Raw genomic sequence first — 26,315 nt, 5'->3', positions numbered from 1 at the left:
CCACCCGGAGACATCTTGGACACCCGGCCACTCCCTCGATCTTTTTCCCTTGGGAAAGCTGCTTGAAGGGCTCAGAAATCCCTCCCAGGCCGCCCTCCGAGCCCCAGCGACCGTGCTCCATGAGAGCCGGCAGGGGACAAAGGGTGCATTCTGCCCTGAGCCTGGGGCGGGCAGGCAGGGGAGCCTGGCAGGCTGCTCTCCCGGCCGGGGCCTGGCCCTCTGGACCCAGTGCTTTTGTTCCCTTTCCAGCCACTCGAGGGCTGCAAGGTCAGTTTGTTTTGCAGGGAAAGATCTCAATGCTGGACTCTGACCCTGCAACAAGGGGACGGTTGTATCTGGAGAAGTCTTCCCGGGCCTACACTTGGCTTCCCTTGTGGTGGCTGGATTTGGAAGTCACAGGGGACTTTGTGTCAATATTCTTGCTTTTCTCCTTACTCTCCAGGGTCACATGGGGCACGCCTGCTCTGAGATCTATTTGTGTCTCTGAGCCATACAGCCTGGAATGAGGGGAGATCATGGCCGGAGGGTTCTTAGAACCAACTCTCTCATCCTTATGGCCAAGTCCGATTGAGGGCCGGAGAGGCAGAGAGGCAGAGCAGCTTGGCCAGGTCACACAGCAGGATGGTCATAGAGCCAGGATTACACAGATCTCCGGGCTCTTTGCTCAGTTCTTTCATTCAGCTGTAGCAAGGAGCATGTGAGACTACAGAAAGAAAAGGAAGGATGAAAACTCACACCTTTTCACCTCCTGATAGGTACCAGGCAGGCTGTCTGTGCGGGCTGACCATTCTCTAACCCCCACCACAACTCTGTCAGGAAGGTTGAACCCATCTTTCTGAGGGGACAATGAGGCTCAGAGAGCTTAGTCAGTCACATGCTGGCTTCCAAACCTAGATTCTGTCTGATTCCACAATCCAAGCAAGACACCCTTCCTCCCAATCGGGACACAATGCAGCCTGTTCTCTCTCAGCAGGGCAGACCAGTGACCTGAAGGCTTGCTAGTCATTTCCTCAATAATTTTGGGTAAGCGTCTTCTTCTTGAAGCCTCAGTTTCCTTATCTGAGAAATGGGAAGGCCTAGGTATTATTCTCATTGTGCATCAGCATCACCAGGAGAGTTAAGCAAACACACGCAGAGTAAACATTTAGCTCTGGGGGCCCTGCCCTATGTTAGAACACTCTCTCCATGCTTTTAAAGCTTCTCATTGGATTCCTTTGGCAGCCACCATTGAGGATGACCTTTGGTCCTCAGAACTCTAAGAGCCCCGGGGCTCTCTGACCAGGGTCCCCATATTTGGCTGTAGTGGCTGACAGGTGAGGCACCTTCAGTTTAAGGAGACTGGTGCCCTGAGACACCTTCCTAAATCAGGTTTCTTCTCCATGAAAGATGGAAGTCTGGACCAAGACCCAGAGAAAACTGGTTTCTAAGAGGCTGTTTTCCAACGATGAATTCCCAGAATACCTACCAGTTGCACCCCATGGGGCACAGACCCCCCCTTCCCTGGGCCAAGGAAGGGGCTTTATGGGTGGGGCAGTGTGGAAGAGACTGGAGACCATGGGTCCACGCTCCCCTCCAGCTGGTTGGGACCAGCACCGACCAAGCCACATTGCTGGTTTTGCTGAGGAGTCAGGCTACTTGGCAAACAGGCCAGGTGGAGAGAGGAGCCAGAGCCTGTTGATGGGCCCCCAGAGATTTCCCCCATGGAGGTGGGATTGGGGAGCTCTGACCCAGCCTTTGGGAGTACTGCCCATGATCTACAGAAGGGAAAGTGAGTCCTAGGCCCAAGTGGACCCGGGCTTGATGTAGGCTCTTGCAGGCCCACATGGCCGGGAACTGGGCAGAGCTGGGGATATGGTGGTCTGTTGGGGCCATTTGTGAGCATCTCATCAGGCATCTCAGAAGGCTGGGCTCACGTTCTGGAAAGGCCATAGGGAAAAGGACCATGATGTCCTGTGGATGCTCAGTGGGAGAAGGAAGTGACTGCCTCCAACCAGATGATTTGGGCCATGAGCACACCCCTCTCCGAGGCCAGAGGGCATACGTGAGCCCCCAGAGTGAGGGCCTCAGCTGCCCCTGAGGGCTGATGGGAAGGAAAGGCAGCCCCTCCCTGCGATGACTGCTACTGGGTGAGCTCCTGAACCTTCCTCTCCCGATCAGGCACTCTGGCTGATCACCTCCAATTAACAGCTGCAGCAGTTCACAGAGATTAGTTAACTTGCTCCAGGTAACCTGGCCTGGAAGGGACAGGACCACTCGCTTTCACTCGCCTTCAGCTTCTTTGAGCCCGTGAGCCATGAGTTCCAGGAAGGGAGACAACTTGTCTGTCTTGTTTGCCACCGTTTCCCTGGTGCTTCCCTCAACACCTGGCTCCCAGCTCATGCTCTACAAATGACGGACAAGGAAATGAAGGAAAGCCTCCCAGCTCCTACTCATTCTTTACAAGGCGACTGCGGCACGGCTTCCTTCAGGAAGACTTCCTTGACCTCATCCCTCCCTAGTCTGCGTTGGGTATCCCTTTCCTGCGTGCCCTCTGCAAGCACCCACAGCCCACTCTCACCCCCACATACCACACTCCATCTGCTATGTTGGCTGAGGAGCCCGGAGTAGACCTCTGTAGTTTTAGTCTGCACAATATTGATGTCACGTGGTGTCAAAGCACCTACCCCCCCCCCCCGCCCCTCCCAGTCATGGCCGGCCCAGTGACTGGTCCCACGGCAGTCTCCAGGGGTGGAGACGTGATGTGGGACCAGGCAGCTGTTCAGGTGCCACTTCCGGGCCATAGTGATTGGCTCAGGGATGGTCATGTGACCCAGGGCAGGCCAATCCATAAAGAAGGCTCACTTCCAGGCTTTGGTTGAGGTGGCTGGGAAAGAGTTTTGTCCTGCCGGGCTTGACAGCGTCAGGATGGAAACCTGAGCCACTGTGAGCTACCAGATGAACACAGTGGCAGGAATGAAGCCGACGCAGAAGAAAGCTGAACTCAGGAGTGTGCGGATGAGCCCTAAGCTCTTACCTAGAGCCGTACCTCTGGCATTTTCATTGCTACAAGCCAACCAACCCCCCTCTTGTCTCTGACCAATGAGATTTGTGTTCTGAAACCTGCAGTGGACACAGAATCTCTGAAGGGAAGGGCTGGATCTTTTCATCTTGACCCCTTTGGTACATGGCACAACATGGCATGCAGTAGGCACTCAACGAATGCTCACTCAACAGATCTTTCTGCCCCCAAAGCCCACACTCTATTCATTCTCATTGCATGCCTGCACACAGAGGTCATGGGGCCCGCAGGAAAGAACGTGTGTGCGCTGCTGGCCCCGGAAGCAGGTGACTGGCCCTCCTTCAGATGAGGAGAGTTCCCAGCAGTGCTTAAAGACAGAAAGACCTAAGGGACCTTCAGACAAAGTGCACATATTATATTCATGATTCAGTGGAAATAACCTCTTCCTCCTGACACTGAGCTGAAAAAAGAAATCTGAGAGAGGAATGGACATTCCAGGGCCCTGGTGAGAGGAATGGACATTCCAGGGCCCTGGTGCCCTAATAAGGTTGGTTTTTGTGTACCTGTCAGAACACAGAGGGGACTGGGGAGAACTCCCTGCTCTCTCTGCAGTAGCTGTGCAGGGCTGGAAAAGACCCCAGGACCTGGAGTTAAGACATCAAGGATCTACTCTCAGCTCTGTCATTGCTCAGTTCTGTGACCCCAGGCAAGTCACTTTCCCTCTCTGAATTTGCTTCTGCCACCTGTAAGGTGGGATTATAATACCATCTACACTGTAGGGGGTGGTGCAATAAATGGCTGCCGTGTCTAGGAAAGTGCTGTGTGGGTAGTGAGGCCCTGGCCAAAGAGTGAGGTGGCATTCCTTATGGGTCTCTTGTATCCCTCCCCCACCTCCTGCTGGGGCTGCTGCTGTGCCCTATTACACCTCCTCTGTCTCTTACCTCTCTGTCATGGCCACCTGCTCCAGCATGGCAGAGCCTGTGTTGGCCTTCCAGTTTCCAGAGATGGAGGTTCTCCTGTATCAGAAAAATTAACACCAAGGGCATTAGGACCTCTGTCACTGCTCTGCTTTTCTTCTTTGCTTTGGCTGTTAGGAGGCTCCAATTCAAATAGCTGGCTCACATTCTGGCATGTGTTGGTAGGAACACATCTTGCCCCCAGCTTTATTTGCCTGTTTTTATTTTCCTTTAGGCTGATTGTCATATTGACTTGTTGGATCTTATGTATCTTTTTCTAGGCCACCTTTGAAGTCCAAAGATTATTACTTTTTCATTTAAATTCAATTAGCCAACATATAGTATATCATTAGTTTCAGATGTAGAATTCAATGATTCATCAGTTGCATATAATACCCAGTTCTCATCACATCATGTGCCCTCCTTAATGCTTGTCAAGCAGTTACCCATCCCCCCATCCACCTCCCTTCCAGCAGCCCTCAGTTTGTTTCCTAGAGTTAGGAGTCTCTCATGGTTTGTTTCCCCTCTCTGATTTCTTTCCATTCTATTTTCCCTCCCTTTCCCTGTGGTCCTCTGTGCTGTTTCTTACATTCCACATATGAGTGAAACCATATGATAATTGTCTTTCTCTGATTGACTTATTTTGCTCAGCATAATACCCTCCAGTCCCATCCATGTCGATGTAAATGGTAGTTATTCATCCTTTCTGATGGCTGAGTAGTATTCCATTGTGTACATATACCACATCTTCCTTATGCATTCATCTGTCAATGGACATCCCGGCTCCTTCCATAATTTGGCTACTATGGACATTGCTTCTATAAACATTCAGGTGCACGTGCTTCTAAAGATTAAATTTAAAAATGTCTGTGCCATCAGATGAAATCTTTCAAATCTTGGCCTCTTATTTTTGAAAAGGAAACCTAGGGCAATAGAGCCATTAGTGATTCTGGAATTTCTTGAGGACTCCAAAATGTAGGAAAAATGATCCATGGAGAGAAGAGGACACTTTTTCATGGTGAAAGGAAGGAAGGCCTTCTGGCCTCAACACCCCTTCTGTTCCTATGTCTTTTCTGCTCCAGCAACACCAACCTCCTTTGCGGTGCTCCAATGCCAGGGCTTTTTCCTAGGTCAAGACTTCCCTTTGCCCAATCCAGTCTTCGTCTCCATCTTTGCCTGCCCATCCTTCGCATTTCATATGAGATGTGACTTCCCAACAGCCCATTCCCCCAACAAGAGTAGATGCCCCTAAACCAATGTTTAGTCTCGCTAATCTCACTTGGAATGACCGCTTTAGTGTCCAGTCTTCTCCAAGGGCAGGCAACGTGTCTGACTCATCCCTTGTCCCCCCAGTGTCCAGAGGGACCTGGTATGTAGAAGGTACCCAGTAAACAACTCCTGGGTAAGGGACTGTGTATACTGGGGAAAATCAAGACAAATAATTTCCGGTGGTATATTTGGACTCAGCTAAGACTAAATGAGTATAAGCAGAGTGGTGCAGGTAAAGCTTTTTGTTTCATGGCCAAGGGAAGGCATGTGCTTGAGATTAAAGGGTAAAGTGGGAGGAGGAATTGCCACACAAATATATCCTTCTAAAACAGAAAAGAAGGTATATCTGAAGACAAAAGATGCTGAGAATTGCTGATGGCCAGCAAGGGCTAGAATTGTCAAGGGGTGCAGTGACATTGATAAGAGTTATGTCCTTTCAGTTCACCCCAACTCAACTCAATTCAATTCAGCAAACACTCACTGGGCCACTCTGTGTCCTGGGTATTAGGTTTGTCTTGGTAACCCATCCTAAGGCTGCTCACTACCTGGAATTGTGGACTGGAGTAGAGGCACAGTAAGGTTAGCAGCATACCCGAGTAGTGAAGATCTTGGAGAAAGCAAAGGAGAAACCAGAGTCAATCAACATGACCCCCAGAAAGTAACCACTGAATGTGCCTGGAAGGGTGGTAACATTGATATAGTGGGATCTGCATGGCGGCAAGAGAAGGGAAGAACTGACTTGAGTCAGACAGATGCAAGGTTGAATCTTGGTTCCAGCATTTTCTGGCTGTATAACTATGGACACCATCTATGAGTCCTTATTTTTTCCATTGGTAAAATGGGAATGATCTCCATCCTTATATATAATGTGGACTAAAAGAAATAGTCCTACAAATGTCTTAGTTCAATTATTTATCAGTCAGTGGAGTCAAGAAAAGAAGGCATCGCAATGCCAGAAGCAGCAGGAACACAAGCCAGATTGCTCTCCTGCCAAGAAAACAGTAATAGCGAGTGTTGCTATTCGATGGGCGCATTCTCTCTCTGAGACATGGGTCTAAGGGTTCCATGAACACTGGCACATTCAGTCTCATAGAAACTAATGAGACAGATATTACCATTATTACCATTTCTACTGAGTGGCAGAAACCACCAATTTGTATCTGAGAAACTCCATGCTCTTAACCATGACTCTTTATGGCAGAGCCCATCACAGGCTGGGGAAAAAGACTCACTTGGCTGAAATCTGATGCATCTGCTAGAATGTAGGACAGTATGTAGACTGTGCCAGAAGAGTCGACCTATATTGCAAATGCATGATGTCGACCTCCTTGCTGAAGAGGGTGGGCGTGGGTGCTAAGGTGTGTACCCAAATAATCTTGGAAGAGAATGGAGGGGAGCTGTACCTGAGCACCGCCCTGGAGTGGGTAAAGCTCTTTCCCACGGGGCTCCACATTCATGGTTCTGCACTTGGACTGGGACTGAACTGAAGTAAATGGATGGCGGCTGGTAAGAGCCAGGATTTTCCCTGTTAGAGTGGGAAGTTATAGATAAGCAATCTGGGAAGGCCGAAATGAATCATGTGGTACTAGAGGAAAGTCGGAGACATCAATATGAACCCTCTTTAGCTCTAGATAGAGCTGGAAATATATAAAAATAATTACAGATATGTGTGCACGCATGGGTTAAGGTACATCTATGAATTTCCGAGCTCCATCTGCTGAGGCCCGAGTCACAATGACCTCCCAGTAGCAACAGCACAGAGGCCTGAGTGCAGGGCAGGAAGTGGGCCAGAAAGGAGTTTGAATGGGCAGAGAGGATGCTCTACACTGAGGTCTGACATGAACCTCCCCTCCCTCGGACAGGGGCCAACCCAGGGTCCAGGAAAAGCCATAACTAATGACAAGCTGGAGCTGCCAGGGCACAAAGGCTTAGCATAAAGAATGCAGCAATGAGCTAATCTTCAAGAAGAGAAACTGGGACAAGGTGTTGTCAATGTCAAGTGGAAACATGAACAATGAGGAGAGGAGGGAAATGATATCATGACGGATGGTGGAGATCTCAGGAATGCACTGGACTGCTGCACTGGAATGCTCCCCAACCCAGAGGGGGCAGGGAAGAGCCGACCTTATCACCCCGAGGGCATCTGAGAGCAGTGACAGGTCTGGCCTTGTTCATGGGTGGCAGTGAGTAACTGGCAAGATAGGGCAGAAGTCTTCCTTGAGAACTGGCTCTGTCCCTTTCCTGGGAATCTTTCCTTAGAGGTAAGTCTAAAGAAAGTCTGCCTTTCAACTTCAAGGAAAGGGTCTGCCTCTTCTCCGGCTCCCCAGGCAATGGCAGAGTGGAGTAGCTGCAGTGAAGATTGTGGGACCCACTAAGCCTAAAAGGGCCATGTGGCCCTTTATGGAAAAAGTCTGCTGAGGCCCAATCTAGGCAATCCAGGTAGTGCAGAAGCAACCTGAGATAATGCACGAATAGATGTGTCTGGCTGTGGTCAATACAACTTTATTTACAGAAACAGGTAGGAGCTGGATTTTAGCTGGTGGGTAGTGGTTTGCTGACCCCGACCTAGAGCGAAAGCTCCAGAGTGCAAAAGCCTGCAGAGAGATTTCCAAAGGTCCCCAGCCTGACCTGGCAGACCTTGGATGGGGAGCTGTGCACACAGCCAGGGCTCCAGGAATGCTTGGCAACAAGGCACTGATTAGCTCTCTGAGGTCTTGTCATTTCAAGGAGAACCAACAATAACATTCCAAAATCAGACACAGAGAGGACTTAAAGCAGATAAGACCTCCCACCTTTTCAAGAAGTCTCATTCTCATGACCGCAGTAACTTGAGCATGAGTCATCCTCTGCCAGAACCACCTCTGGGCTGAATGTGTGTTGAATTTCTGGCATTCATTCCCCTTCCCTTTGTCACAGCACCTCTACTCCCACTGGGGACTGACCCCGCCCAGATTGTGTATCATCTTGGTGGGACTCTCCATATTGGTCTTCTGCCCTTCTCTAATCGGTAAGCCCGTGATCCAAGTTGGATTAATAAGCACTGTTTCCACGGAATCACAACCTTGAGTTAAGCACTAAAAATGACTCAGGCAGATGCACTTTCCAATGGGGGTGCCATGAAAATTGTCTGTTGCTCAGGCCACGCAGATTCCTGCAGCTGCCTTGAATTGTAATACTTCTGAAATTGACAGTTGAGTGGTTTTGTTTGTTTTTAGGGTTTCTGATCATTCGTGGCTTTCTAATAAATTCCCTTTCCAAACTCCATCAAAGTAGTCAGGTGTGGTTTCTGTTGCTTACAGCCAGAGAAATCTGATGTCCTCTCCTGATTGGTTTTACTAGTCCCAGGGAAACTTCTCTGCAGCCCATGGCCCCAGAGCCAGCTTTTTATAAATGCAGGTCAGATCATACCACTTCTCTGCTCAGAAGAAAATGGAACAGAACTTAAAACCCTCAGCAAGGCATTCAAGGCCCTTCTTGACTTGTCCCCAAGTTTCTCTTTCAGTCTGCTCTCTTATGATATACATCTCATAGATACTTGAAGTCCCCCTCAAACATGCCAAGTAGCTTTCTTCTTCTGGGAGAAGCAGCTCTCTTTGTGTAGACAGATTTCTACCCCATGATAAGGTTGAGAAAGCATCAGGACTTAGCCATACTGACCAGAAAAGAAGGGCAGTAAGTGGACATAAAGGGAGAATAATGAGGTGCTGAAGGGTCTCTATCCTGCAGTGGAGGAGACAGGGCTGGACCAGTATCTGTAATCTCTGTTCCTCCTATGTCCTCCTCCCTCCCTCCCAGCAACCCAGCCCCTGCCCAAAGACTCACATGTAAGCTTTGTAGTTGGATCCGATTTTCTGGATGCGGATGTCATACTTGGAGTCAATGAAGGCCTCAGTGGTGGCGTAGGTTTTGGCCATAGCCACCATGCTGGTGATGTCCTGGTAGTCATGCTGGTTTTCTACTTTGATCTGTTTGGGAGGATCATGGGGTGAGTGCCAGCCTGCCAGCATTCATGGAGCACCTACCCAATGCCAGGACCCAGTGTTTTGTGTGTTTAGTGACTTTGAGAAAGTCACCTGCCTAGCAGGAGAGACAGACATAAGAAACAAGTTATTCCACTACATACCGGTAGATGAGGAAGGGAACATTCCACTGGAGTTGTCAAAAGAATCTTTACAGAACAGGTGAGCTCTGAACTGGGGTTGAAAGAATATGTATAATTTTCAGCCAGGGCGTTTCTATGGAGGGTAGAGGGGACCGGCAAAGCAGAGGGCAGAGGAGCCACACAGGGATGGGGAATACACAAGTGGTTCAGACTGGCTGATGGGGCTGGAGGATGATGGATGGCTGAGGTGGGTTGTCAGGGAACATACCTTGGGGGACCTCAATTGCTTTAGTAAGGGACTAGAATTTCAGCCTGCGGGCTCTGGAAAACCACTGGAGGAAGTGGAGGAGTTTAAACAAGAAAGGAGCCTAATTTGTGTTTTAGAAAAATCCCTCATCACTGGGGGTTATACGCAACTAATGAATCATTGAACACTACATCGAAAACTAATGATGTACTATATGTTGGCTAGCTGAATTAAAAAAAAAAATCCTACAAGTATTTGCATGGTGGGCTGTAAGGTAGGTTGAATGTGACACGGGCCTGGGGACAGTTGGAAAAAAAGGAGTATATATAAATGTGTGTGTAGTGTGTAAGTGTTGGGTATGTGGATGTAGGTTATATGTATGTGCAGTTTGTGGGGGGACATGTGTGTGATGGGGAGTCCATGTGTGTGGCATAGGTGTGTTATATGTTATATATGTGGTGTGTTGTATGTGGTGCTTGTGTGTGCAAGCAGTGTGTGTGTGCATGTGCACCTATGCATATGTGATGGGCAAGGCTGGTTGTATTCAACCCAAGGCCTGGGGGAGAAACTCACACTGTTTACTGGGTTGAGGCCAAGAACATGAAGTGGCGCTTTGGGGTCAAGGAGAGGTCCCAGGAGAAGTTCCAAGGCCAAATAAATGCAGGGGATGAGGCCATGAGGTCATGAGACCATGACCTCAAGACAGAAAAGTTGACTGCCAGCTGCTGTGGCCCACTGGGAGTGCTGCCCCCTCCCCTTTACCCTCACCTGGATAGCAGAGGAGTCTGATGCTCGACCAGAGGTGGGCAGAGCCCAGATCCCCTGTGTGTGTGTGTGGGGGGGGGGGTTGGCCGGTGCCGAGGAGCTTGTGTGGGAGGCTGTCTGGTCCTTAAAGTCCCTCCTCGCCCTCCCCTGTCTCTTTTAAAGTCTCACCAGTGCTCTGACCACTCCATCCCCGCAGGAAGTTGCACAAGCCCAACCTCACAACTTCCAAAGAAGCTTCACAGCTCTCTCATGGGACGCAAAACAGGATTGTGAGGTGGGCAGTGTGGACATTATTATGGTCATTTAACTGATGCAGAAACATATTTCTTGCCTCGTCCAAGGCCATAGGGCAGCTAAGCACAGAGCTGGGAAGGAAGCTCAGGACTCCAAGAGCACAGCTGTTCTCCAAACCATCTTCAGGGTATCTTACAAGTGCACGCCTGCTGTTCCACCCTAACACATGGGAAACAATGATGGGGAGTGAGGCTTAGCACACCTTATCTCTTCTTGGCTCTCTCAGAGTCCCAGCTCTCAGCGATGATGCCGAGTCCTACTTTGCGGAACAAATAAAAGTGACCAAGCAAGAGTTCCCTATTTGCCATCCCTTTCTAAGCTCACCAGCTTTCCCGCTCCTTCTTCTAGATGGCGGTGTGCCTCCTCCCACTCATGGCTGAACCTGCCCTTTGTTCTAGGTCTTCTAAGACTGACTGCTCACTGCCCCCTCCTCCTTCAGGAATAGGACCCTTAAGTTTTATCGGGGCATCTAGTCTCTCAGCTAAAAATGGATTTTTCCAGTCTCCCTCCTAGATAGACGTAGCCAAGTCTTGGAATCTGGTCAGTGAACACGAGAGTGGATGCGCTATGAGCAACCTCAGGGTGGTGCCTTTACCACAAAGGGAATCTTCCCAGTCAGTCTCTTTTCCCTCTTCCTTGGCTGGGATCTCAGACCACAGGATGGAAGCCACATGCTGAGGATGGCTGAGTAATAAGGTCAATGGAACCTGGATTCCCAACACCATGGAGTTCCCAATCTACCCTTGACTGAGCATGTTCAGACTCTTACATGAGAAAGAAATGGACTTTAATCTTGTTTAAGTCACTGTTATTTGGTTCTCGTTAAACCATTCAAACTATATTTCAGCCTTGTATTTTTTGTCTTTTGCTCTCTGTTGATCCTTTATATTTTGGGTCAACATGATTATGGGTCCTCCATTCTCCTCAAATTGTTCCTGCTTTTCAGTACCCCAGGTACTCCATGCTCTCTCTATCTCCTCATTTCCCACTCATCCCCAAACCCACCATCTTCAAAATGTCGCTCCCCACTACTCCACTGAAACTGATTTGGCAAATGTCACCTGTTATCTCCTCACTGGCAAATCTGATAGCATTCCTTTGCGCGGCATCCTGTTTGGCATTCTGTAACAACTGAAATTGCTGAGCTTTTTGAAACTTGGTTTCTACACTATCACTCTCGTCTGGTTCTCTTTTTTCCTGCCAACTTCTTCACTTTATCACCTCCCCTTCCTCCAACTTTCCCTCTAATGATCAGAGCATTCCATCTTCAGCCAACATTTGGGGTCTTGTGGAGAGAGAGAGTCACCACAATGAAAGAAAGGGTGGTCGTGTGGGGGAAGCTTGCAAGGACAGCTTGTCTAATTCAGTTTTGTCCCTGGGTGGCTCTGGAAAGGACCAGAACTTCTTCCTAGACAGCATAGCATACATGGCCAGATGTCTTGGACACTTTGAGCTGCCCACAACGTCCATTCTCTTCTATGGTCATGAAGCACCCTGATCTGGGGGCACACGACCTCCCACAGAGTAAATGTCACACTTCCCTAGCTCCCAGGCCCCTGTGTGTGACCATGTGATCATGTTTTCGGCTTCTGCGAGCAGAAATGGAGTCCGAACTTCCAGGCTTACTATTAAAGGGAAGGGGAGGGTTTTTGCTCTTCCTGCTAGTTGGAGTTGACATTGTGGCTGAGGAGCAACACGCCAGGTTTGCATGATCAACAAGATGGAAGGAGGCTGGGCCCTTAAAACCAAGGAAGTTCCATGTGAGCCCTGGGCTGCTTTCACCCAGACCATTGTGTGTGAGAGAAAGTCCGGGCTTATTTAAGCCACCTTAGGTCTTTTGTTACACAGCTGAACTTTGTCCCAGTTATTATAGGAGCCCTAAGTATTTGTTGAATACATCATGCATGCATTCATCTCTTCACAGGAAAGACAAAAGAGAGCAAAGAGAGACAGTGTAAACATAGGGGTTTAATGAAATAATTAGTTAACTAATTAGTGGTCAGCCCAGCCTCTCCTTGTGCACCTTTTCTGGGTGGTTTGGGATTGCAGTGCTCACCTTGCCCTCTCCTCTAGTGAGGATATAATCCTGGTTTCTTGTATACGGACTCTTCTAAAACCCCAGGACAAGCCCTGGCTTATGTCCCTGGCAATTTTTTTTTAAAAGATTTTATTTATTTATTTGACAGAGAGAAATTACAAGTACACTGAGAGGCAGGCAGAGAGAGAGAGAGAGAAGGAAGCAGGCTCCCTGCTGAGCAGAGAGCCCGATGCGGGACTCGATCCCAGGACCCTGAGATCATGACCTGAGCCGAAGGCAGCGGCTTAACCCACTGAGCCACCCAGGCGCCCCTGTCCCTGGCAATTTTAAGTTCTTTTCCTTCCAGAGGGCCTTCAAACTGTGCATCTCTGGGCCCTGTAAAGCGTAGCTCCGCGGATGTCTTCCTCCCATTAGATGGTCAGCTTCTCAAGCACAGACAATGAGTCTCCCCCACAAGTCATAACACAGGTGTCTGTCACAGATGCATCCAATGTGTTTGCTGGATTGAATTTAAGAAGACTGGATAAAGATCCACTCATAACATGGGAGGGGGCAGGGAAGTGGGAGGAAGAATATGGGAGTTTGGGAAAAGGCAAAGAAAATATGTGTCCCCAAAACTGGTCTTTTCACAAGGTGAATTTTTCTGTAACTGCTTGGACTGGGTTCTATGCTCTTGGAGGTTTCTTTCCATTGTGAGAACCCGATCAAATAAGAAACTGTGGGGAAGTGGGCAGGGGGCCTGGGGCAGGGTGTAGTGGGTCCTTGAGGGGACTCTGGCATGGTCCTCAGGCAAAAGGATAGGCCGAGGTTAGGGGGCACTGAGGCCGGGCAGCCACAGGGATGAAGTGACTGCTGGCCTGGAGAGGGAGTCTTGGCACTCTGCTTTATTTACTAGCTGGAAAACCCTCCAAATGTTCACAGAGACAAGCTGAAAACAGGAAGCCCTAAATGAACTGTGATTTAAGATTACCCATTTGCTGCTCTGGGGACCTGCAGTGGGGTCACCACAGACTCCCTGACTCTGAATTCTCCCTCCCATGTCTCTGCCTCCCTCTCCTCTCCCTTCCCTGTCTCTTCTTTCCCTCTTACTCTGCCATGCTTGTCTTTTCTCCCTGTACCCTACGCTGTTCTACCTGCTCTTGTGTGTTTGTGTGCATGGGTGTGGTTCGTCCTGAGGGGGGCCAGGTGGGGGGCATGGAGACAGAGAGGGCAGAAAGGGAGAGAACTCTGAATCTCCTTGATGGGATTCACCTCAGAGGTCTCCTATCCCAGCCTGTGATGGGGGAGTCCTCTTCTTCTTTGGTAGATTGTCTGCATTTGCTTAAACACCTCTGAGAACAGGGGGCTCACTACTGGGCAAGAAAGTTAATTTCCCCTTGGGGAGCTTCTGTTGTACATTACACCCAGAATGAATGAATGGTCCCAGTTATTGATCATGAAAGGGAATTCTCAGCCCTCAGCCTTGTGTCTACTCTTCACACCCTTGAGGAGAGACAGCCAGGTATGCCTAAGTCATTCTCTTCTTTAACCCACCCTAACACGAGCAGGTTCCAGACCCTCTACTGCCTTGAAATGCTCTCATTTGACAATCTCCTAAACTATGTGGTGTCCGGAATCACACCCAACTACAGATGTGGTTTCACCAGCTGAGACTGGAGAAGACTGTCACCTCCCTCTACATGCAATACATCTGGCAGATGTACATCAGTCAGACTCCTGCCCCAGAGCCTTTGCACTTGCCATTTGTTGCCTGCGTGGCCTGCACCCTCCCTTCATTCAGGTCTCTGCTCAGAGCAGTCTTCCCTGACCCGTAGCTGTGCCACACCACCTCCCACCCAGCACTCCTTATCCACTGTACCCCGCTTAGTTTTTCTTCATGGCACTCCCCCCATCCCACTTCACACCATTATCTATTTGTTTGTCATCTCTCTCCCTTACCATTCTATTAGAATGGAGGCTCTGCAAGACCGCTGTGGGATTTCAAGCACTGAAAACAGCATTCAAGGAGCAACAAGCAACCGACAGATTTGGCTAATGATTGAATAAATATAGCTAAGTGTTGCCAGGTATGTACTGAGTGTCCATTATATTCAGGTAATTACTGACTATTTTTCCAGAGACTATGCTGGAGCCTGGGGATGCACTAGGGAAAAAGAGATTTATGATTTTAATCCAAATGGAGCTTTGAGCCGCTTCATTACTTGCCCCTATTAACTTGGCTTAATACAATGGTAGTTTTTCTAAGATCCATATAGAGCTCGCTTGAAGCTAATATCTTCAGGTCATTTGGAAACATAAGATCCTGATAATTCACGTCTCTCCATGCGTGGACCTGAGTGTGTCCAGTCCCAGAGCAGGACTTTACATTTCCCCCTGTAAATATTAAAACTCTCATGTTTTCATCTGTCTCTTCACCTTCCAATATTGACTCTGTCATCTAACTTACTATTAACTACCCCACTCAGCTCTATGTCAATCATGATTTTGGTGCCCCTGTGCTATATCTAATTCCAGCTGTTTGACCTGATTTAAGGCACTTCTCTAAGTTCTAGTTTTCTTATCTGTTACATGAGATAACAACTGCCTTGTAGGGTTATTATGATCTTTAAAGAAGATTTTATGTATATACATATGTATGTATGTATTTTAGAGGGAGAGAGAGCATGCGCACAAGTGAGTGAGGGGGAGGGGCAGAGGGCGAGGAAGAGAGAGAATCTCAATCAGACTGCCTGCTGAGCATGGAGCCCGACCGCGCGGGGCTCAGTCTCACCACCCGGATCATGACCTGAGCCAAAATCAAGAGTTGGATGCTTAACTGACTGAGCCACAGGCACCCCAGATTATTATGATTTTTAAATGAAATTATAGTGAATGTCAAAGTATCTACTTAGCATGGTGTTTGGCACCCAGTAGGTACTCAGTAAAAGCTGGTTCTCTTAAATAAGTGTTGTGATTCTTTGTTGACACTGAACCACCAATAAACACTTCTTACACAGTTATTTACACAATTATTTATCCTGTAGCTACAATATCTATCTCCTGTATAATCACCCAAATTGATGAAGAGTTCTTTTTAGATCAACTGCAGCTCATTAATGCAGAAGGAGTAAGAGAACAAGGATATCATCCTTCTGCAACTACCTCCTTAATGCAATAATGGGTCTAGGCAACAGTGATCCATGTAAGACCTCTGGGAAAGGCTGATGGAGAACTTCCAAATGTGCAGACCAGGCAGACAGTACCTGAAATCACAGGTCAGTCTTTTTTTTTTTTTTTTAAGATTTTGTTTATTTGAGGGACGCCTGGGTGGCTCAGTTGGTTAAGCAGCTGCCTTCGGCTCAGGTCATGATCCCAGCGTCCTGGGATCGAGTCCCACATCGGGCTCCTTGCTCCACAGGGAGCCTGCTTCTCCCTCTGACTCTTCCTTCCACTCTGTCTACCTGTGCTCGCTCTCACTCACTCTCTCTCTGACAAAATAAATAAATAAAATCTTTAAAAAAAAAAAAAAGATTTTGTTTATTTGAGAGAGAGCATGAGAGAAGAGAAGGTCAGGGGGAGAAGCAGATTCCCCATGGAGCTGGGAACCTGATGTGGGACTCGATCCTGGGACTCTGGGATCATGACCTGAGCTGAAGGCAGTTGCTTAACCAACTGAGCCACCCAGGCGCCCATCACAGGTCAGTCTTAAATCCCAAAAGACAGGCAGACATGACTATGTCTACAGATGTGCAAGGAAAACAACCACTACCAACTGGAAAGTATTGCCAAAACCCAGAACCTGAGTCACAGCAAGTCTCTATATTCAACCACCAGTTTATACAATGTATAGGCAGTAAGAGAACACCATTCATCTGTAATCAGCTATATTCAGACTGTAGATAATTCTACAAGGAAATGACCTTTTCCCCCTTCTAACAAATAAGTGACAAACCAACCAACCACAGGAAAAGGAACTGTTGTAGATCAAAAGAGACTCACATTATACCAACCATGTTAGGTGTGAAGGCCTTGTTTGGATACAATGAGAATGAACCAATTAACAGGAAACTATGGAACACTGAATATGTATTAGATGATATTAAAGACTTACTATTAATTTTTTTGTATCCTACTGGTATTTGTCTGTGTTAAAGGAAAGAAAAGGAGACCTTATGTATTGCAAATACATACTGAAATATTTATAGGTGAAATTATGTGATATCTGAGATTTGCTTTAAAATAATCTGGTGATCCATAGAGACAGAAAGGAGATGAGGGGTTGCCAGGAGCTGAGGTGAACGGAGAATGGGGGATGACTTCTGCTGGGTGTGGGATGATAAACATATCTTGGAATTATGTAATGGTGTTGGCTTCACCTTGCGAATATGCTTCAAAGTTACTGAACTGTACACTTTAGAAGGATGAATTTTATAAAATGAGAATAATATTTTAACTTAAAAAAATGAAAAAGTATCCAATGGCTTTTGAGAGGAAGTGTGGAGGAGTATGTAGAACAAAACTGACCATCAGGGAATAATGGTTGAAGTTGGGTGATTGGTAGTTGGGGATACACTTTACTGTTCTTTTCTTCTCTTGTGTATATTTGAAAATTTCCATAATAAAGTGTTAAAAAAAAAAAGGCAGGGCTAAAAGAGAAAGACAAATAAGAGTGAGAATGTAAAACTGTTCTTCAAATGAGGTTAAAAGCCCATTTGGTAATATCTGATTAGGGGTGTGACCCCATTTGGTTGTGTTCATTGCAGGAGTCAGTAACATAATTCAGTCTCCCTAAGAGGAAATGCAACCAGGTGCCTAAGAGAATTACAATCACCCATTCATTCATTCATTCTTTTTTTTTTTTTTTAAGAGAGAGAGAGAGAAAGAGAGAGAGGGAGAGAGAGAGAGAGAGAGATATTACACGGGCATGATGAAGAAGAGGGGCAGAGGGAGGGGAAGAGAGAGAGAATCTTGAGTAAACTCCCTGATGAGCATGGAGCCTGATGCAGGGCTCAATCTCACAACACTGAAATCATGACTAGAGCTAAAATCAAGAGTCAGACACTTAACCAACTGAGACACTCAGGTGCTCCACAACCATTCTTGGAGTTAAAATCCATGTGACATCTCCTGGGCTCCTCTTATAGAGGACACTGATGTGTAACAAATGCCAACAAATGCCAATGATGGTTTGATGTTACTTATAATACCACTTAGTGTAAGCTCATGTGCTTGTGTCATCTCTTTTTTTCTTTTTAAGATTTTATTTATTCATTTGACAGAGAGAGAGCACAAGCAGGAGGAGCAGCAGGCAGAGGGAGAGGGAGAAGCAGACTCCCCACTGAGCAGGGAGCCTGACAGGGGACTTGATCCCAGGACCCTGGCATCACAACCTGAACCAAAGGCAGATGCTTAACTGACTGAGCTACCCAGGCTCCCCTCGTGTCATCTCATTAAGATTAAGCAGGTGATTTTGCAGATGACCAATAAATGCAATCCAGTGATCACTTTGATGTATTTGTTATACTTTACTTTTTATTTGAGCAATGAATGTATACACACACAAAAAAGGTCAAAAATATAAAAATAAAATCTGGGAAAAAAATAAGTGTGTTTTTTACTTTAAACCCCAAGTCCCCTGGTGAAAAGATTTCTTTGTACTCTTCTGGAAATAGTCTATGACTATACTGTAAGAAGATAGAAAATGAATCTTTTCTTGTCTGTGATGGTTAATTTTATGTATCAAGTTGGCTGGACCATGGTGCTCAGGTGTTTGGTCAAGTAGTGTTCTGGATGTTTCTGTGAGGGGTTTTGGTTGAGATTTACATTTAAATCACTGGACTTTTGAGTTAAGCAGATTGCCCTCCATAATCTGAGCGGGCCTCACTTAATCAGTGAAAGGACTGAATAGATCAAAATTCAGTGTCTTCAGCCTACCAGCCTACTCTGCAGATTCTGGACTCGCCTGACCCCCAATAATGAACCAAGTCCTTAAAATAAATCTCTTTATCTCATTTTATACACTTCCTATAGCTCTTGTTTCTTTGGACAACTGTGACAAGTGCACTGTTTTGGTGACAGCTGATGCAAGAAGACAAAGGTATCACCTTCCAAAGTAAGTTGTGACAGAGACTACTGTGGCCAATAACAGGTAGACTCACCCACACTGATATAAATAACAAGGTTGGCTGGCTGGAGATTCGAGATTCTGAGGGGATGATTTCTTTGGAAAAAGCTGTACCAGTCACTAGTCCTCTTGCTACATCTGGTAAGAGCATCAGTGGGACAAGACTGATGGGTGTTTGAGCAGCAAGGGAGAGCTGGTGTGCTGGGGCTGATGCGTTCCCAGGATACTACAGCTCAGCACCCCAGACTTTGGTCTCTCCAGGCTAAGAATGTGAGTTCTTCCTATAAATTGCAGTGGTCTATGTAGGAGAGACACCAGCCTTGAGCCATTTAAAATCCCGGAGAGAGGGAGCCATGGCTGAAGGGCTACCCACCTGGTCCAAGCTACCACCATACCTCTTTCTTTGGATCACTGCAACCATCTTCTTTTAAAATTTCTCATGCCCAAGCCAAACCTCAGACTGATTTCCTTAGCATCTCCGGGGGTGTGGGCCAAGCCATCAGTATCTTTAGAAGCTCCCCCAGGCAGCTGTGTACAACCCAGGTCACAAAGCAGGACCTTGTGTGATCTGGGTTCTTCTTACTTCTTTTTCGCAGTAAGCCAAATGTGTCCCTGCCTCACTGCCTCTAGACTTGTTATTTCCTCTGCTTGGAACAATTTTCCTGAATGCCTTCCCATGCCCCACTTCTTCAAGTCTCAGCCCAGATGACCCCTTAGTAGAGGCTTTTCCAACTACCTGATATAAAGTAGCTAACTTGGGGCGCCTGGGTGGCTCAGTGGGTTAAAGCCTCTGCCTTTGGCTCAGGTCATGATCCCAGGGTCCTGGGATCGAGCCCCCCATCAGGCTCTCTGCTTAGCAGGGAGCCTGCTTCCTCCTCTCTCTCTCTCTCTCTCTCTCTCTGCCTGCCTCTCTGCCTACTTGTGATCTCTGTCTGTCAAATAAATAAATAAAATCTTTAAGGAAAAAAAAAAATAAAGTAGCTAACTTTCCTTGACTACTCTGGGAAGTCTCTACTGAATTGCCTTAGTTTATTATTATTACTTCTTTTCCCACCATCTTTGACCATCTGAAATTACTTATTGGCTAATGTACTTACTGTCTCCTCCACAAAAATGTAAGCCATCAAGACTAGGGGCCTTCTGCATCTTGCTGGAGAGACCACATAATAGTGTTATAGAATGTAAGCTCAAATCCCAGCTCTGTCACCTATGAGCTGTGTGACCTTGGGGGAAGTTAACTTAGCCTCTCTGTGTCTCACTTTCCCTATCAAAAAATGTTGGGTTCTTGGTAATGTAAAGTAGCCACTCCACATCAGATGCAGATAACTTGCTGGATTACTATTGCACATCACTGGTTTGTTGTCGAGTATTAAATAAGATACTACGTGTAAAGAGTCAGGAAGGAAGCTTGGCTCATCACAAGCATTCAGTAAATGTTAACTGTTATGATTATTGTTATCATAACAATAATAGATCCTGAACACCCTGAATTGTGCTTTGCACACAGGAGGGACTCAATAAATATTCATTGAAAGAGTGAACAAAGGACCCAGTTGTGGTAACAGCTGAGTGCAGAGAGTCTAGGCAGGAGGGAAAAAGCAGGTGCAATGGCCCTGAGGCTCAGGGTATCTACAGAAAAGAGACTCACGAAAACAGACAATTGAGCTTAACACCTTTTCATGGAAGCTGAGGGCGAATACGTTTTCATGCTTGAATAGGGGCAACCCGATCTCCTTATACAAATGCACACAGAGAATGGGGCCAAGATCCTTCCCAGAAAATGGCCTGGAATCCACCCGATACAGAGATCCATGAGTGATGGAAGTCCACTGCCCTATTTCAATAGCCTAGGAAACATTTCAGGCGAGTGTGACCAGCGGCTCACCCTGGCCGCATCTATCTCCGTCAAGTTCCCACAGAAAGCCCAGTGTGGAGCACACTCCCTCCTGGCGCGATGGCCCAGACAAACTTGTTTTTTCCAAACAAAGATAACGAATTGCATGAGGCAATTTACTGAACCAGGTTATTTACGAATAAGCTAAAATAAGGACAGCTACCAACAATAATAACTGTAGCTTCAGAGCACTTGCTCTGTGGTCTTTCTGGCAGGGATCAGCTTGAAGGGCCAGTTGGAGGGTCAGGCCACTCCTCGCCTGAGACATTAAGCCGTTACCCCAGCCCACAAATGGAGGCTTGTTTTTATAACAGGAAGGCACGTATCCAGCTCATTCCAGAGTCGTATTCGCTCATTAAGAAACTAGTTAGATGGGGTGAAGAGCGATGGGCTACATCTCTATTTTCCCTCCCAGTAATTTTTTTTACCAGTCTTTCAGCTCCAAGACTCTCAAGGCAGGGCTAAGTCTAGGTTCTGTGGGTATGTCGTTAATGTCAAGCCGTGCTTACAGTGTAGCTCGGAATTCATTCCGGAGGTCGGTATCAAAATTCTGTAAGAGGTAAGTGGGAGTTGCTCTGAGTGGAGAAGTTCCCAGACTTTCTTGGGGTCATGGCTTCCATCTTAGGAATTATTTCACAGCATTTCTAGGCCAAAAGAAATATCGAGCAGTTTCATCTACAGAGCACTTAGAGCGAAACAGCTTACCAAGTACTTATGTCCTAACAACTTGGTAACTGGAAAAAAAAATACGCATCATGTTTTTATTTCCTTTCAAATAAATACAATTACTTACTAATGTGATATTTGTGCAGAATCAGATTGGACACCATCACCCTCATTTCCTGTTCCACACTGATTTTCATGGGGTACTTGCTTAATTTTTAGCTCACCAGCACCAAAACCCCAGCTTTGCAAAGATGTGACGTCATTGAAAGGAACATGTCGTAATGTGATGTTGAAACTGTGAACTACCTCATTTAGCCATTTGCATGGTGTCTGACAGACGCCTAGAACTGCCGTTCCCTTGAAAATTCAGAATATACCATGCCGCTCCCAGGGCAGCCCAACGCAGGGGTTGGGAACCGAGGGCCTAATGTTATTACTTCTGGCATTCTCCCCGGCAGAAAAGAACACATGTCCCTCGTGCAATCACCCTGGCATAACGCCTGCCTGCTTCTCATGGAAAACCGAGGTCTGAGAAAGCCACGGGAGCGGAGATCTCCAATGAACCAATCTACACTTCAAACCAGGCCACGCTTTAGGAAAATTAAAAGGATATTACACTTTTTTTTTTTAAAAGGTTTTATTTACTTACTTGACAGAGATCACAAGTAGGCAGAGAGGCAGAGGGGGAAGCAGGCTCCCTGATGAGCAGAGAGTCCAGTGCAAGGCTTCATCCCAGGATGCTGGGATCATGACCTGAGCCAAATGCAGAGCCTTAACCCACTAGCCACCCAGGCACCCTGGATATTATACTTTTAAAGATAGGGTAGTTGTTCGAAAGGATCATGTTATTAGTGCAAAGGTGGTTTAGAGCTTGGTTTAGCTTGGTATTTTAGACTCCTTAGGAGCACCTGGGTGGGTCAGTCGGTTAAGCGTCTGCCTTCAGCTCGGGTTGTGATCCCAGAGTCCTGGGATCAAGTCCCGCTTCAGGCTCCTTGTTCAGAAGAGAGTCTGCTTCTCCCTCTCCTTCTGCCTGCTCCTCCTGCCTCTTGTACTCTTTCTCTGATATATATATATATATATATATTTTTTTGTTGTTTTGTTTTTTTAAAGGAGAATCCTTAAACATACCTGAAATAAAATAAAATATCATCCAAGGGCTGCATTAAACCGATGGTTAAGGCCCAGTTGCCATCATGGAGGAGCTCATAGCCCATGGAATAGAAAGATTTGGGGATAGACTGTTCAAGAGGGGCTGCCCTCTGCAGACAGCAGAGGGACCCTGAGGCCTGCGGGGTGAGTGGGGCAGAGAAGGGTTCCCAGATAAGGGGATAGGGTCCACCCAACTCCCATTGTAATGATCTTGGGGGAAAGGATGAGTTTAAAAATTCAAAGTTCTACCTTCTTTCTCAAATGGCGCAATGACAATTCACAGATTGTTACTGACCCTCACTGATCTCAATATTTTCACACATTTTTTTTCAAGAGTTCTGATCTGTTTTTTAATGAGCACAAACTCTGCCAGGAACGGTACTACACAGGTTATATGTATCTCATTTAAGCGGGGAAAACAACCCTACAGGCTTCTGGCCATGGCATAGCCACATTGGCCCTGTCTCTGTAAACAACTAGAAGACCAGAAAGGCTTTATAAGGCAAGTGTCCGAGGCAGTGGGAGCAGGCCCTGCAGGGCCGCGAGCCGTCAGGGAAGGGAAATTCAGAAGGTGTGCCCCGTGTTCACCTGGACCCTCTCTGGGCCCCGTCTGTCACTCTGTGCTGGCCTGTGACCTCCGACAGGGTCTCCTGCACTTTCTAAACGTTTCCTGCCTTGGGGCTTTTGCATAAGCTCTTCTCTGTCCCCGGAAGGTTCTTCCCTCCTCTGGCTCCCATGGCTGGCTCACTGCCATTCTTCTCGTGCTTGTCTTAATGGCACTGCCTCAGTTTCTCTGATAGTTCCACAATGTGGTTTTCTTTCTTTCCTTTTTATAATTGGATATTATCTGCTCATTTATATACTATCTGCCTCTCCTATTAGCTCGTGACTTCTATACTGAGTGCCTAACACAGCACCTGGCAGGCAGTAGGTGCTCAATAAGGAGCTCTTGAATGAAAGAGGGAAGGGGATGCCTTCCCCTCGTGGCTCAGCCAGTTAAGCAGTTAAGAGTCTGACTCTTGATTTTGGCTCAGGTCGTGATGTCAGGGTCCTGGGATCAAGCCCTGCATGGGGCTCCACACTCAGTCCAGAGTTTGCTTGTTCCTCTCCCTCTGCCCCTCCCCACCCACCCATGAGAACCCTCTCTTTTTCTCTCTCTCAAATAAATAAATAAAAATAAAATCTTAAAAAAAAAAAGAAGGAAGGAAGGACACATCGGATTGTCCCCTCCCCTTCCTGGGGGGCAGTGGGGGAATAGGGAGTTAAGAGGAAAATGCAGAGTTAGAGGAGTCCCCCTCTTCTTTTACAAAAGTTACTGAAACATGTTTCTGAAGAACTTGGGACTTGAGGACAACACAAGTCCACTGTGTATCTTCCCAGTAACCTTGAGAGGGAGATGCTGTCCCCGTCTTTTCACAGATGAGGTTCAGAGAAGTGAACAATTTGTCCACGATCCCCCAGCCAGTCAGGGGAGGGATGGAGAGTCACATCCAGGTCTGGTGAGTTTAGAGCGCTGTGATCTGTTGATGACACTGCCTGCCCTGTTTGATGGCAAAGGATGCAAGTGACTTTTCTCTTTTCCTACTTTTTCCTTTCCCTCCTTATCCTCAACTGGCTCTTTTTCAAGCTCTACTGACAGATGGACTTGGGCTGGCCAAGTGCAATTGCTGAGAGCACAATAGGGCAGGTGCCCAGGCTCTTCCTGGAAGGACCCAGGGAGGCAAGCTCTACCAGCCAAACTCCACAGCCAAGGTATCCCCCAGCTGGAATCACGGTCCTGATGATTCAACCCAAAGGCCCCTTGGCTAAGGCAGCCCATGCCAGGGGACCCCGATGTGGCTGAGGTTCAGGACTGAGTCACAGGGCAGACTGCCAGCACCTGAATCACCCACTCCACCTCTTGCTGGAAAGAAGCGGCTGGGGGGCTGGGGTGGGGCACTGGGCTGGGACTGTGTGTCTCACCCTGTGAATACATAATAACGATGATTGTAGTAACAATGATGGGCAATGACAGCTCCCTTTAATGAGCGCTTTTTATGTGCCAGGTGCTATTCTAACAGCCATAGATTAATTCACTTAGTCTTCATGACAATCCTATGCAGTAAGTACAGTTGTTTTCCCATTTCACACATGATAAAACTGTAGCCCAGCAAAGTTGTGTAATTGGCTGCAGGGCCCAGGGCTGGCACATGCAACAGCCGAGATCTACCCAAGGTCTGTCTGATTCCAAAGCCCAGCCATTCATTTGACAAGTGTTTATGGAGCCCTTACCATAAGCCAGGCGCTGTTGCGGGCACCAGGGATACAATGGTGGGGTTGGGTGAGAAATTAATAGACAAATCCATGACATCTTAGGTGGAGACAAGTGTTACGGGGAAAATAAACTAAGCTAAGGTGGGTAGGGCTTACGGGAGGTTAGGGTGGGGATGTTATTTCATACACAGCTTTTTTGAGTCCTCTCTAATAAGGTGGCATTGAGCAGAGACCAGAAAGAGGTGAAGGAACGAGACCCAGGCTTTCCCTGGATGCAGAAGAGCAAATGCCGAGACTGTGTGTGTTTGACGAGTCCGAGGGAAGCAGGTGTGCTTGTGGCCAAGTGAGCTGAGGCCAGAGTCGTGGGTGGAGGTCAGGGCGTTGGGGCAGGGACGCAAGTCACATAGGTGTCAAAGCTAACAGGAAGACTTCTGTTTTCACATTGAATGACATGGGGAGCCAGGGAGGTTTCTAGGGTAGGGAAATGACTTGATGGGACTTATGGTTTAAAAGAATCACTTTGCTATGAGAAAACCAAAGCAAGGGCTAAAAAGGCAAGAGACCTGTTGAAAAGCTGGTTTAATAATGTAGGTGAGTGATGACAGTGGCTTGAAGTAGGATGGTGGATTCTAGAATGAGTATGAAGGCAGAGTGGAAAGGATTTGCTGATGGGTAGGATGCCAGAAAAATGCAGGACTGAAGAATGGCTTCAAGGGTTTTGGTTGGAGCAGCTGGAAACATGGATCCTCCCGCTCCCCCTTTGCTCCCTTCTCAAATGGGAAAGGCTGTGGAAAACCCAAGTGCCCAGTTGTGTCCACTGTCAGACGTCCTGGTGGCCGTTTCTACAAACAATTCTGGAATTCAGAAGGGAAGACCTGCCTGGGGATTTAATATTAAGGGTCACAGATGTGCATGTGGTATGGGAAGCCATGGAAGGTAGTGAAACAGCCTATGGAGGGGGACCCAGAGGTTAGAGGTCAGGGACATCAGAGGGAACTAGCAGAGGGGACTGAGGGAGGCATGGCCAGGGGGTAGGAGGAGAATCAGGGGAGCCTGAGTGTTCTCTGAAACGCCATCCTGTTTGGAAAGCTAAACAGAACTCGTAACTCCTCTCCAGAAGGACGCATCTGGGTTGTTACCGAGGGGCCACCTGATGGCTTATCAGCTCTGTCCTTATCCTTAAGGTGACTCTGGGCCTTTCTTTCCCTTCCATTCTCTCCCCCTCTCTCCTCCCTACCTTGCTTCTCACCTGACTTCACCAAACACAGACTTACACCTTCTCTCTTGCCCGCTTGTGCCTCCTCCATGCCAGGTTCCATGTCTGGCACGGGCATGAACCTAGCCGAGGAAAGGGACAGACCAAAACAATAAACTGAAACCAAATAGGATAAGAATCCTAAGAAAGCGTTCCGGAAACTCAGAATTTCTCGTGCTTCTGTGGTTTACAAAACACATTCATGTTCAATTCTCTCCTGTGGCTCCTGAGGGGAAGCCCAGGGTGTTCAAGGCAGGGTATCAGGGAGGGTCTGCCATGATCACCTGGGACTCCATCTTGGGTTCCCAGGAGGGATAGAAGCAAGG

The 26,315-nt window shown here is 47.4% G+C and overlaps 1 protein-coding gene across 2 annotated transcripts in view; it reads right to left on the bottom strand.

Annotated features, from left to right (window-relative positions):
• Nucleotides 1-26,315, bottom strand: part of SYN3 (synapsin III) — a 447,511-nt gene that overhangs the window by 15,502 nt on the left and 405,694 nt on the right. For both annotated transcript variants that reach the window (XM_004743091.3, XM_045083963.1), the window contains 2 exons: nucleotides 9,046-9,188; nucleotides 3,940-4,014 (listed from right to left, as the gene is read on the bottom strand). In XM_004743091.3, the coding sequence (XP_004743148.1) occupies nucleotides 3,940-4,014; nucleotides 9,046-9,188 (218 nt within the window). The remainder of the gene's footprint in view (nucleotides 1-3,939; nucleotides 4,015-9,045; nucleotides 9,189-26,315) is intronic.

This window comes from Mustela putorius, unplaced genomic scaffold (genome assembly GCF_011764305.1).
Source record: "Mustela putorius furo isolate JIRA1106 unplaced genomic scaffold, ASM1176430v1.1 tig00000738_pilon_pilon_pilon, whole genome shotgun sequence".
In the NCBI taxonomy this organism is placed as follows: Eukaryota; Metazoa; Chordata; class Mammalia; order Carnivora; family Mustelidae; genus Mustela; species Mustela putorius.
The sequence above is the reverse complement of the archived record's forward strand: the minus strand, read 5'-3'. Positions and strand labels throughout refer to the sequence as shown.